This window comes from Heterobasidion irregulare, assembly GCF_000320585.1.
Source record: "Heterobasidion irregulare TC 32-1 unplaced genomic scaffold scaffold_01, whole genome shotgun sequence".
Taxonomy (NCBI): Eukaryota; Fungi; Basidiomycota; class Agaricomycetes; order Russulales; family Bondarzewiaceae; genus Heterobasidion; species Heterobasidion irregulare.
This window is the reverse complement of record NW_009258197.1, coordinates 343,026-355,948: the sequence shown is the minus strand read 5'-3', so window position 1 is coordinate 355,948 and position 12,923 is coordinate 343,026. Positions and strand designations below refer to the sequence as shown.

At 46.0% G+C, this 12,923-nt stretch overlaps 2 protein-coding genes across 2 annotated transcripts; one reads left to right on the top strand and one right to left on the bottom strand.

The window, feature by feature from the left end:
* Positions 1-4,230: 4,230 nt before the first annotated feature.
* On the top strand, positions 4,231-4,529 carry HETIRDRAFT_447256 (uncharacterized protein; the record flags this gene model as incomplete). The annotated part of the gene is made up of 2 exons (XM_009542253.1): positions 4,231-4,406; positions 4,466-4,529. The coding sequence occupies 2 exons, from the start codon at positions 4,231-4,233 to the stop codon at positions 4,527-4,529; spliced, it is 240 nt and encodes a 79-aa protein (XP_009540548.1).
* A 4,703-nt stretch (positions 4,530-9,232) lies between these two features.
* On the bottom strand, positions 9,233-10,564 carry HETIRDRAFT_447255 (uncharacterized protein; the record flags this gene model as incomplete). Its single annotated transcript, XM_009542252.1, has 4 exons — positions 9,233-9,553; positions 9,638-9,919; positions 9,975-9,992; positions 10,046-10,564. 4 exons carry the CDS (start codon positions 10,562-10,564, stop codon positions 9,233-9,235), a joined length of 1,140 nt encoding a protein of 379 aa, XP_009540547.1.
* Positions 10,565-12,923: the final 2,359 nt, after the last annotated feature.

Sequence of the window (12,923 nt, the reverse complement as noted above, 5' to 3'; positions counted from 1 at the left end):
GTGCAGTATGGGCAACTGGGCACAAGAGTAGTAGGTGGCTTGGAGGCGACAGTGGAGACATGCATATATATGGTATAAGTGACAGAAATAATAGGGTGCAGGCTGTGGGCTACAGGTTACATGCATAGTGTGAGTGACTAGATGCAGGGCAGTCTAAAGGTGATAGTGGTGGTATGCACATGTGCAGTATGGGTAATAGCAAGGGTAGAGGGCTGTATGCATAATATAGAGGGTAGGAGGCATCTGGAAAACCACCTCCTTGTATTAGCTCCGGATTATATCTAATAGTATCTAAAAGTATCTAAAGTGTTAATAGCATCTAATTGGGAGCACCATATTGTGAGCATTGGATTAGATTCTAATTTCATGATATTAGCACTAATTCTATACTAAGAAGTCTTTGATTATTAGTAGGAAATAGTAAGTACTACTGCTCTATCAATGAGAAGGTAAAGATGTGGCACATTCTATGCTATTTCAGCATATTACTCTCCTTCATATATACCTGCACCATAATCTTGCAGCTCTTTTGCTGACTTTCCAGCTACCTTTAAAAGGGACATAGAAAGAGAGAAATGTGCATTGATGCCCCCAGCCACTTTGGTAGCAGCTTGGCAGCTGCCACAAGAGGCTATGAAGACCTTGGTACCTTGGCCTTGCACACAAGATCGGTAAAGTTGTCATTGTTAGCCAATGCCTGCTACTGGTCATTATAGGACACAACATGTGGGTTGGACTTAGGGATATGCTATATGCAGCCTTGTAGACCTTGTTTGTTAGTACTGTAGTTAATACTGTCTTGTGCAGCGCACAATCATCATCACTATTGATACTACAATTCTCAGTGCCATCTACATTGTTCAATTGCCTTGTTATACAGAAGATTCTCAAACTTGGTGTTTTTCTCTAGCTATCGGGCTATGGAAAAGACAGTCATGCTGGTATATAGTGCCAGAATAATATATTTGCCTGCTATGTAGGAAATATGTGCACTAAGCATATCAAGATTATCTCTAACAATCTTGTGCTTATTTATACATAGGCATGCCATATATATACCCTTGTCCCAACCCTCCACCTCACTAGTGGCCATTTGGAAAACCCCTCTCTCTTATTGGATCTGAATTATTAATGATTCTTGATAATACTAATTTGAGCTAATTATGGCTAATTATTCATAATCATGTTTTTGATCAAATTTGCAAATCAAGGTAGCATTGTCTATACTAGTAGAGTCCCATTGAATATTATACTCAATCATAGTTTTACACATTCTAAATCCAAATTGTGTAAGTGCTATAATATAATTTGTTTTTACCCTATATAAAGTGTATTATTTATTTTCCATTGATTTATTATCTTCTTAGCTGGTGTTTAAACTAAATCCTAAAAGGCCTGACTTTTTGGGTATTTATTGACCTATTTATTTATAAGATAGAGGAAAGATAAATGTTAAATAAGATTTGAGATGTTGAGATTGCCTATATTATGTCTACTTATTTAGATTACCGAGTTTATATATTAGACCTTGTGGCTTAGTGGCTTAGAGAATCTGTCCCGGGTGCCTGTATACATGAGGTTGTTGGTTCAATACTGGCAGAAGGCAAGTTTGTTATAAGGTATATTCTGTGTTTAGGTATTGAACTAGTGCTCTAATAGACATGACTCTATAAGAAGGCTATGAGAACTGTGATGCTTGATTTATTATGATTTTTCCGAAATTTCAAGCTATAATCAATCCTAATAATTCCTAATTTAGAAAAATTATGTCTAATTAGAACAGGTTTAGGAGGGGGATAAGCTAAAAATGTCTAATCCTAATTTTTTATAATTTAGTATAGTAGAGCATTAATTATAGCTAATTAGAGCTTAATACAAGAGGGTGGTTTTCCAGATGCAAGTAAAACTTGAGCCATCTCTTTCACCAGATAGGAAAGGACCTGACCTCCCAGACAAACCCTTAGGAACAATTGCCATAGAGGAACCAGTAATCCAGAAATTGGCCCCAGAACTGTCAGGATTTGCCAGCTTTGACCAAGACCTAGAGGATGAAATCGTTATCACCAACTTAAAAAAAAGGGTCCCTAAGGCACATCATAAATATTTGGAAATTTTCAGTAAACAAAAATCACAAAGACTCCCAAAACATACTTACTAGGACCATGCCATCAATCTAAAACCCATGTTCAATCCTCAAGTGCCCAAAATCTATGCCTTAAGCCCCAAAAAGCATGATGAATTAGGGAAATTCATCAAGGAGCACCTCACCAGAAGGACCATCCACTGGTCCACTTTACAAACTGTAGCCCCATTTTTCTTTATAGGAAAGAAAGATGGAAAACTATGCCCGGTATAGGACTACTGCCATCTAAATTCACACACTATCCCAAATATTTGCCCCCTTCCCCTAATCCAAGAATTATTGGGCATAATAAAAGGGGCCACCATATTCAGCAAACTGGACGTGCGATGGAGATACAACAATATATGCATCAAAAAAGGAGACAAGTGGAAGGCTGCATTCATCACTCCGTTAGGGTCTTATGAACCAACAGTGATGTTTTTTGGTCTAACCAACTTGCCAGCCATTTTCTAAGCTATGATGAACACAATCTTCAGGGAACTCATCACGGCCCAGAAAATAACAGTATACATGGACAATATCCTCATTTTCTCTAGATCTATGGTGGAACACAGCCACATCCTGAATCAAGTCTTCCAAATCTTATACAATAACGACCTTTACTTGAAACTAGAAAAGTGTGAGTTCTACAAAGAGAAGCTCCATTATCTAGGATACACAATCTCAAAAGACCACATTGCCATAGAAGACTCTAAAGTGGATGCAATAAAGGATTGGCCAGTCCTGTGTATGGTTAGAGACATTCATTCCTTCTTAGGTCTAGGAAATTTCTACAGGCACTTCATTGACAAATTTTCACTTATTGCATACCCTTTGCATGACCTTACCAAGAAGGACAAAAAAGGAACTGGACCACAAAATGCCAAGAAGCTTTCAAATGGTTAAAGAAAGCTTTCATTAGCTAACACATCTTAAATTACCCAGATCCCATGCACTCGTACCAATTAGTAATGGACACATCATTAATTGCCTATAGAGCCACCCTCCTACAAGAAGGAAAAGATGATGATTGGCACCCAGTGACTTTCCTCTCTGGATCATTCTTCCCAGCAGAATGAAACTATGATGTCCATGATCGTGAACTCTTGGCCATTATAAAAGACTTGGAACATTGGAACCACTACCTTGAAGGAGCACAACACCCTTTCAAGATCTGGACAGACCACAAAAACCTGGAACACTTCCAAACAGTGCAAGATCTGTCATGAAGACATGCCTGTTAGAGCCTTTATTTAAGCAGATTTAATTTTTCCCTCAGCTACAAAGCAGGATCAACCAATCACTCAGATGGTCTGTCCAGGCATCCAGATCTAAGTGAGAAGGTGGAGTCTGACAACAAAGCTCAAATTCTGCTCCCAGCCAAACTTTTTAACGATTCTAGAGAAACATTGGTGGAACTAAGCCCGACAATGCACGTTAAATCCACGGAAATCATATCCTTGGACCTCATTTCCCTTATCCAACATTTGCGATCAGAACAAGATGCTCTGATAAGGATAGCCCTGGCTCAATTACTATGAGAAGGCTCACAAGCAATAAAGGGATCCCTAGGAAAATGGACACTATTATGATCACGTTCTGTCAGGCCTTAACGGCGGTCTATTCCGACATGATCACCACAAATATCAAGTGGCCTCACAAGTTGAGGTGTACAACAAGGTACAGATAATAACCTTGGTCATCTACTCCCAACGGATCACCTTATCATTGGTCGAGTATCACGAGCCATATTGCATGCAGGCATAGAATGCCACCTTACAAACTACTCACACACCGGGCATTGAGCTCCTAGTCTTTCCTGGTCAGAAGGAGACAAACGGAGAAGCATAAGAGTAGTTGTATGGAGAGAGACGACTTAGAGAATACCTATGGATAAATATATGGTATTCTCACGCCCTATCATAAAGTCTTATGCCCCAATATCCCTATATGGTTCTTCTATTATATCCTATAAGGTCTTTCCTGTAAAATTCCTATATAAAGCTCCCTATAAGGTCCCATCCATTAAATTTCCCTATGAGATTCTGCCCTATGAGGCTCTCCCATGAGGTTCCCTATGGGGTGCCAAAATGCCATTTTGAGCCCCGATGGCTGCTGAGGCATGGCCTGCTCCAGTTGCCAGCATTGCCGGGCAGACCGGGATGCTGTGTGAAACCCCGACAGCTGCCGAGACACGGCCCGCTCCAGTTGCGGAGGTTGCCGGGCGGCTGAAGGGACAGCTCGCTCCGCTTGCCAAATTTGTCATGGTGCTCGCTTCACTCGCGTGATTTCTTACGTGGCCCATGTGAGCATAGCCGTCGCTTAAGCGCCACAATTTTGCAGTGTTGCCCTCTATTTAGGGACTAGCTTTTCACCCATCGCGTGGCGACGGCGCAACCATGCTTAATCTGAGTTTTTGTTACAGTGCTTAGTCTCATATGCCTGTAAAGTCCAGTGCCTGTAAAGTCCAGTGCCTGTAAATTTTAGTGCTTATAAAGTCCAGTGCCCATAAATTATTTTGCCCTAATATAGCTCTCTTATCATATTCTATAAGGTCCTGCCCATAATATTCTCTATATAAGACTCTCTTGTCAAGCATTATTTAGTTCCTCTATAAGGTCATACCTATCAGGCTTTTCCATAAAGTGCTGGGATACTATTTCAAGCTCCAACAGCTGCCAAGATATGGACCATATAAGGTTCTCTTATATAGGTTCTTTTATTATATTCCCCTGTTAGGTTTCTCCATTATGCTTACCTATTATGTTCCTCTGTTAGGTTCCTCTATAAGATCTTGCCAGTGAAGCTCTCTTGTGAAGCTCCTCTATAAGGTGCTAGAATACCACTTTTAGTGCCCATAAAGTCTAGTTCCCATGATATTCTATAATGTTCTGCCTATAAGATTCCCCTATAAGGCCCCTCTATGAGATTTTGCAAGATGACATTCAAAAGTTTCCCCAATGAGGTTCCTCTGCCAGATCCTGCCTATATGTCTTCCCTATTAGGCTCCCTTTTCATATTCCATGAAAGGTTCTGCCCATAAGGCTCCCCCGTGAGGTTCCCTGTGGGGTGCCAGAATTGTTACGAACTGCTCGTTCGGTAACCCCAAGAGTAGGAGGTTCTTCCCTAGGTCACTCGTGGAGGATGTGTGGAATGATGGTCTCGACTGTATGTGTAGCACAGGAGCCAGAAGTGTATTGCGATGTAGCAATGAAGGCTGTAGTGTGAAGACTACAGAGAGCGAAGATCCCTGTATGTGAAGATACAGGGGAATGAAGGTGTTGTGGTAGGAAGACCACAACGAACAAAGAGAATAGACTGAAGAACCTCAGCCTACTCTATGGGCCTTTTATACTACTTTAGGAAATAGGGCGTGAGAATACCGTATATGTATCCGTAGGTATTCCCCAGGTCGTCTCTCTCAATAACGACTACTCTTGTGCTTCTCCGTTCGTCTCCTTCTGGCCAGGAAAGACTAGGAGGTTAATGCCCGGTGTGTGAGTAGTTTGTAAGGCGGCATTCTATGCCCGTCGCAATATGGCTCGTGATACTCGACCAATGATAAGGTGATCCGTTGGGAGTGGATGACCAAGGTTACTATCTGTACCTTGTTGTATGCCTCTCCTTGTGAGGCCGCTTGATATTTGTGATGATCGTGTCGGTATAGACCGCCGTTAAGGCCCGATAGAGCGTGATCATAACAATACCCCCTTTCTACGTCCTATTCGCCTGGTAGGACAGCACCTTGCGCTTCATCGCCACTCCATATACGATTTGCTTTCTTGATCCAAAAATTGGTCTCCGGATGCGACTTCCGGGACATGACTTCGTTTTCTGGGAGGAAGACCGACTTACGTCATTTGATCCTCTAGGAGTTTTCCATCTCCATTGAGCTGTTTGTTTGTCGAGTCGTGAGGGTACCAAACCTCTGCTCTGTAGGATGTTCTTCCTTCATCCCTCGGTTATTGTGATCTTTCCTGGGTTCTCAAGCCAGGATGTCAGTCCAGTCGGTCTCCGGACAGGTGTCAAGAAAGGCGTATGAATGCGAGTGGTGTATGGATGAGTAGAAACTCTAGCATGTGGGTTCCAATTCGTGTCATCAGGTTCTTCTTCTTCCTTCTCCGAGGGCCAAACCTCAGTGTTTCCAGGATAGTCGTTATCCTCGTGATTTTTGTTGTTCCTCTTGGCGTTCAGAGGATGGCGTCCACGGGCAAGTAGGTTGATCGCTTTACAAAGGCTTAGGCCTACTTCCCCAGACTACCATCTTAACGTCCCAAGCAGTATTGCTCCCATACGGTGAGCTCATCTCCGGTGAGGTTGCAGCCATAAATCCCAAGCAGTATCGCCCCCATACGGTGGGCTCATCTCCGGTGAGTTAGTTCGACGTCCAGAGTTTGTTTGATTCACTATGCGTATTGGGTTTGAGGCAAGGATGTGAAGAGAATTAGACTTGAAGGGTGCCGTGAGGAGTAAGGAGGAGTCTGACTCCTTCTCCTGATCGGCCCGTTCGTTTGCACGAATGGACATTAAGACCACAGCTGATATATTTGTCGGGTTGTGAGATATATCCACGATAGCAGTTTAAACGTCTTGCCAGACGTTCCGTAGTTTATCGTCGTTGCGGACGATACCTAGTTTTACGTCGTTTCGGACGACAGTAGTTTTACATCGTTTCAGATGTTGATTAAGGCGCCCTGCGCTGCCTTGTAGTTTACTTCTAGGTCATTTGCGGACCTTCTTCATCATCAACATGGAATATCTGTGGGGAAAGATGTTTCTGCACGCCGGACCATTCATCGGTTATGTGCATAGGGCCCTAGACCAGACTTTATCCCGCAGGTTTCCACTGAGGCATGATGGGAACGGTTTATGCTATATCAAACCAGATAACTTATACATCTCAATATTAGGAGACCGCTCAGTTTAACGCCGTGAGGTAGGCGACTTGCAGTTTAACGCCGTGCTTTAGGCGAGCTATCGTCTGACTATGTCCCTCGAGTCACGATAGGCTTTTCCTTCTGAGGATGAAGGTAGTTTACCGTCATTTCGGACGTTGTCGACATATTCTCGTCAAGAATGATGTCGACCGATGATCCCTGTACCAAAAGGGACAAATAGTTTAACGTCATCTCGGACGGTTGATGACCAAGGTCGTGGTCAACAACCACAACTCCTATTCGGTAAGGAGCACGTAGTTTAATGTCATTGCGGATGATTGATAGCATGGCGGTCAATCCACAACTCCTATATGGTAAGGAGCAAATAGTTTTCCGTCATTGCGGATGCATTGGTGTCCAGGGGATTGGACATCAATGACAACCCCTAGGTCCAGGGGCACTAGTTTAACGTCGTCGTGGACGCGTGGTATCTTGTCAAGATCGCCACGCACAATCCCTATGCTTGAAGGGACAAGTAGTTTAGCGTCGTTTCGGATGCGTGGGGATAACCTTAATTTCCACCACGCACGATCCCTAGAACGAAGGGACGATAGTTTTACATCATTTCGGATGCTCGTAGTTTACCGTCGTTGCGGACGTTGACGCCATTTTCATAGCAAAAATGGCCTCAAACAATCCCTATGTGGAAAGGGACAATAGTTTATCGTCATTGTGGACGAATGGACATCTGGTCGAGATATCCATTACAATCCTCATTCTTGAGAGGACAATAGTTTAACGTCATCTCGGACGTTGTTTCGCCACAAATATTGTGGAAAAACAATGCTTAGTTTAACGTCATCCCGGACGTTTCGTAGTTTATCGTCGTTGTGGACGATTGGCGGAATAGACTTCTCCATATGAGTGGCCCGCTCTTGTCGTTCTTCCGCTATGTAGGCCAGACGAGAGTCGCGTGATCTAGTCCCTTCCTACTAGATTTTCGACTCGAGGCACGTGTCCTAGTTGCCTCCTGACTAGGTCTTGGAGCGGAATTTCTTGTACTTCGACTCCAGGACTAGACTGAGCGCGCCATGAAGAGATGCTTGCTCTTCCATGTCCCCAGACCCCTCGCTTGGATTTGAACCAAGACGACCCGATATTCTTTTACCGAAAAGCGAGTGAATATCGGAAGCGCTTCGACCTCTTACAGGCAGGGTTCTGCGCCGCGGATCCTCCCGAAAATCCGCGCTTCACCAGAATGCAACCACGCTCCTTGGGTCAATGGTAGTTTTACGTCATCTTGGACGAGGGTAGTTTTCCGTCGTTTCGGACGATGACTAGTTTAACGTCATTGCGGACCCTAGTAGTTTATAGTCATTGCGGACCAAGCCTTTGGTAATTTTACATCGTTCCGGATGTCTTTTATGGCCTCGCATTCCTTGTAGGAAGACTTGTGAAGTAGAGGTGGCCCGTTCTCTACATCATCTCATGCGCCAGCAGTAGGATCCCCTAATGCGGAAACGATCCTGTAAAACGGGAGATCCAAAGTGGGACGTCCCAAAACACCCGTCAGACCTTGACGGTGAGGGTTCACTTAACAAGTTATGCATCATAATTTCTTGGCTCGGACTTGCAACCGGTTATGTATGGGCACTTCGCTGTACCAAGGCGAAGAGCCGGCTTGTCGACACCTACGAGTAGAGTATATGTCATGTAGAGGGTTCCCTAATGCGGAAAAAACCCTGTAAAACTGAGGATCCAAATGGGACGCTCGATGCATCTGTCAGATTACTCCTTGACAGCGAGGATGTGAAAGGTTCCGCCGTAGGTCGTACGTGGAATTATGCCCGCTGTTGTCCTTGATTCGTACCATCATTTGAACCTAGGACTAATGGTCAGGTACTTCCCCTGCCTTCTTATCTTTTCACAGTTTTAAGACATGCAGGTCCGATAGTTTAGACGTCATTCTGGACGTGGGGTAGTTTAACGTCTCTTTCGGACGAGGTTGTACAGTTTAACGTCTTGAGGGACGATCCTAGTTTTACGTCGTTGCAGACGAGGGTAGTTTAAGGTCATTTCGGACCCTCTATTGAGGAAGGAGTTCCTCAACTTCCTTACCCCCTTTCTCGCTCCGCGACTGCCCTTCTCTAGTAGTCATAGGGTCCTTGGTACCCATCGCCTCCTTCATCAGGCCGATAATACGGATCGGTGTCGTCGTAATTCCCAGGGTCGTCTAAAGCGTCCCATGCATCGAGCTCGGATCGAGTCCAAGAGTGATTTCTTCTAGCCTCCAAATCAGCGCGGCGAGTTCTGCGGCTACTTCGGTTATTCTGTCCCTCGTCTGTACGAAATCGAGCACTATTAGGAGGCGTTCCAAGCCGGTGTCGAACACTCCCGCCAGTAGTTGTTCCGCGGCGGAGGGTTGCCTGGGTTCCTCGACTCCTTCTTCCCTCGTTTCTTCGATAGACGGGTGGTTCCTCCTCGTCGGTACCCCCATGGGATAAGGGAAAATTTCGTACCCAGTGAGAGGAGGACGTCGTGGGATTGCTATGTGCTGTACGACTTTCCCTTGGCCTCGGTGAAGGGCATTCCACGACCGTGTGCGGAGTCCTTCTTAAATTTGGTACAGGCGTGGGACGTTCTCCGGGACGTGGTACATTCCAAACGACAACGTGGAAAGGGTCGGTTCTACTTGGTTGGACGGCGCCCAGTTCTCCGGTGAAGAGGAGAGCTGGAAGGAGCTCTCTGTTGACATACTGGGAGAATTCATCGGGATGGATGAGGAGAGCTCGTGGTCGTCCGTCGTTATGTTCGTACCAAGAGGCTGTGTCAGGGTCTGTTTGGAGGGCGAGTCCTCTGATCTGGAGACTGGCACTAGCCAGTTGTCGAGGTATGTCGCTATTCTCATTCCCGGGTTGCCCTGCAGCGAAATTAGCGAGTCGTTGTAGGGCCATGGCTGTGGCCATTTGTATTACTGCGGAGATAGTGCTTCGCTGGAGGAGCGCGTCCGCGTGTCGCTCCAATTCTCCGAAGTGAGGATCTGTACTAAGGGTAGTTCTTCCCATGGAGCGGGGAACCTGTCCACCAGTTGATACTGGCGGAGATGCAGCTCCCTGTATAACTGGTATCGATTCAGTTTCTCCATGGCTTGGGAGTTGAGCTGTTGTTCTTGCTCGTAGTCCCGAGGGACCTGCAGCTCCAATGCTCGCCGTGATTGTAGCAGGAGGTGGAACTCCCACTGGTACTTCATCAGGGCCCGGTAGGTTTCTGTCATCAGGGTCTTCATTCCGTGATGCATCTCGTGGGGCCCCCTAGGGTGACGGTTGGCAAGTTCTTTCTCTTTCTTTGAACTTGGTGTAGTCCTCGGCGTCGTTATCTGAGAAGTTATTGAGGTGTGGAGTGAGGGTGACGACGGCGGGCTCTGGGCGGTGAGGACTGGTTCCTCTATCAATTCGTCCAGCATTGCCTGGGTGAGGACTGGTTCCTCTATCCACTCGTCCGATGTCTGGATTGGAGACCATAAGGACGACATCGGGGGAGGAGTTTCTAGATGGAGACGAGGCATCGTGGTCTTCGTGGAGGAGCATTCGGGTAAAGGGATGAGTTTGAGAAGTGGGGGAAGATGGTCCATTTTAGAGCTTTCTGGTCGCTCTTTTATAGGGTTTTCCTCCGCTTTTCAGGATGTTCCCAGACGAGGTTTGTCAGGGTATTGGTCATGAAACTCTTTCATAGCTTCTTCCGCCGTTCCTTTTAGGAGAGTGTAGGGTTCCCAGGTGTTGTCTGCCTCGGGGTATCCCGCCCACTTGACCAAGTACTTGGTTCCCCGTCCTTGTCTTTTTGAGTCCACGATCATTTCCACCTCGTAATGTTCTTCATTATTTAATACCTCCGGTAGTGGTCTTGCGAAGTTTTCCCCGTGTGCCTCGGTTTCCCTGTATTTGGTGAGTGTTGCGGCGTGGAACACCGGGTGGATCTTCCAGTGTTGGGGAATTTTAAGTCTGTATGCCAGGGTTCCTATTTTCGCCAATATTCTGAAAGGTCCATACCTCCTAGGGGCGAGTTTGAACTTTGGATGGGTTGTCCGGATATGGGTTCCTTCTAGCCATACTTGGTCTCCTTCTTTCCACTGGGGAAGTTTCCTGTGGAGGTCCCGGTCTCTGGCGTAATTGCTGGCTATTTGTAGGCTGGCCGCAGCTTCTTTCTGGACTTCTGTGATCACCTTAATACGTTCAGCTACCGCGGGTACCTTTGTTTCCAGCGCAGTGTCGGCTGAATAAGGAGGGTTGAACCCGTATAGCACTTCGAAAGGAGATTTCCCGGTGGCTGAATGTTTTCGCGTATTGTGCGAGAATTCGGCAAACGGCAGAAGGTCTACCCAGTTATCTTGGTGGTAGTTGCAGAACGTTCTCAGGAACTGTTCGATTTCCTGGTTTACTTGTTCTGTCTCTCCATCCGTCTGGGGATGATAAGCCATGCTGAGAGCAGCGGTGATTCCTAGCCGCTTCCAGAGTTCTCGGGTGAACTTGGCCACAAATTGAGGGCCGCGATCGGATACTATTTTGGTCGGCAACCCGTGTCGATTGAAAACGTTATTCTGGAAAAGCACGGTTGTTTCTTCTACCGTGATTGTTTTCTTGCATGGGGTGATGACTATGCCTTTGGATAGACCTTGGTCCACCACCACGTTGATCAAGTCGAACCCTTTGCTTTCGGGTAGGTCCATGACGAAGTCTGTCGAGATGAATCGCCAAGGGACGTTGGTGGTTTCCAAAGGATGGATAGGAGGGTGCGTCTTGTGTGTCAAATTCTTGGTCGATTGACATACCACACATCTGTCCACGTATTCATGAATGAACTTTGTCATGTTTTGCCACCAATAGTGCCGTTGTACCATTTCCAGCATTTTGGTTCTCCCTGGATGTCCTACTGCGGGTGCGTCGTGATGCGTTTTGACAATAAGTCTTCGGATGGCATCATCTTTTGGGACGCATATATGGCCGTTTCGTCTGGTGATTCCATCTTCGTGTGTCCAGTGTCCCAGTAATCCTCTCATTCCTTGTGGCCCTACTCGCAAGAGTTTGGCGAGGGCTACCCTTGTCAGGGCATCGTGTTCCGATTTTGAGAGTCGGATGAGGGAGATGAGGTCTGAGGATGCGATTTCCGTGGACTTAATATGCCGTATTGGGGGCGGTTCTACCAGTGTTTCGTCGGATTTGTTAAAAAGGTTGGCCGGGAGCAAAATTTGAGCTTTGTTGTCAGATTCCACCCCCTCACTTAGATCTGGATGCCTGGACAGAGCATCGGAATGATTCGTTGACCCTGCTTTGTAGCTGAGTGTGAAGTCAAATCTGCTCAAATAAAGGCTCCAACGGGCGTGTCGTCGTGACAAGTCTCGCGCCGTTTGGAAGTGTTCCAGATTCTTGTGATCTGTCCAGATCTCGAATGGGTGTCGTGCACCTTCGAGGTAGTGGTTCCAGTGTTCCAACGCCTTTATGATGGCCAGGAGTTCGCGATCGTGGACGTCGTAATTCCGTTCTGCTGGTGAAAATGACCCAGAAAGGAATGCCACTGGGTACCAGTCGCCATCTTTTCCTTCTTGCAGGAGGGTAGCTCCGTAGGCAATTAGTGAGGCATCCGTTACTAGTTGATATGGATGCATGGGGTCCGGGTAATTCAGAACGGGTTTACTGATAAATGCCCTTTTTAATCGTTCGAAAGCTTCCTGGCACTTCGAAGTCCAGTTCCATTTTGCGTCCTTTTTGGTGAGGTCGTGCAGAGGGCGTGCGATAAGGGAAAACTTATCGATGAAACGCCTGTAGAAATTTCCTAGACCTAAAAAGGAGCGAATATCTCGGACGGTACGCGGGATTGGCCAATCTTGTATGGCATCCACCTTCGAGTCTTCTATAGCAACATGGTCTTTT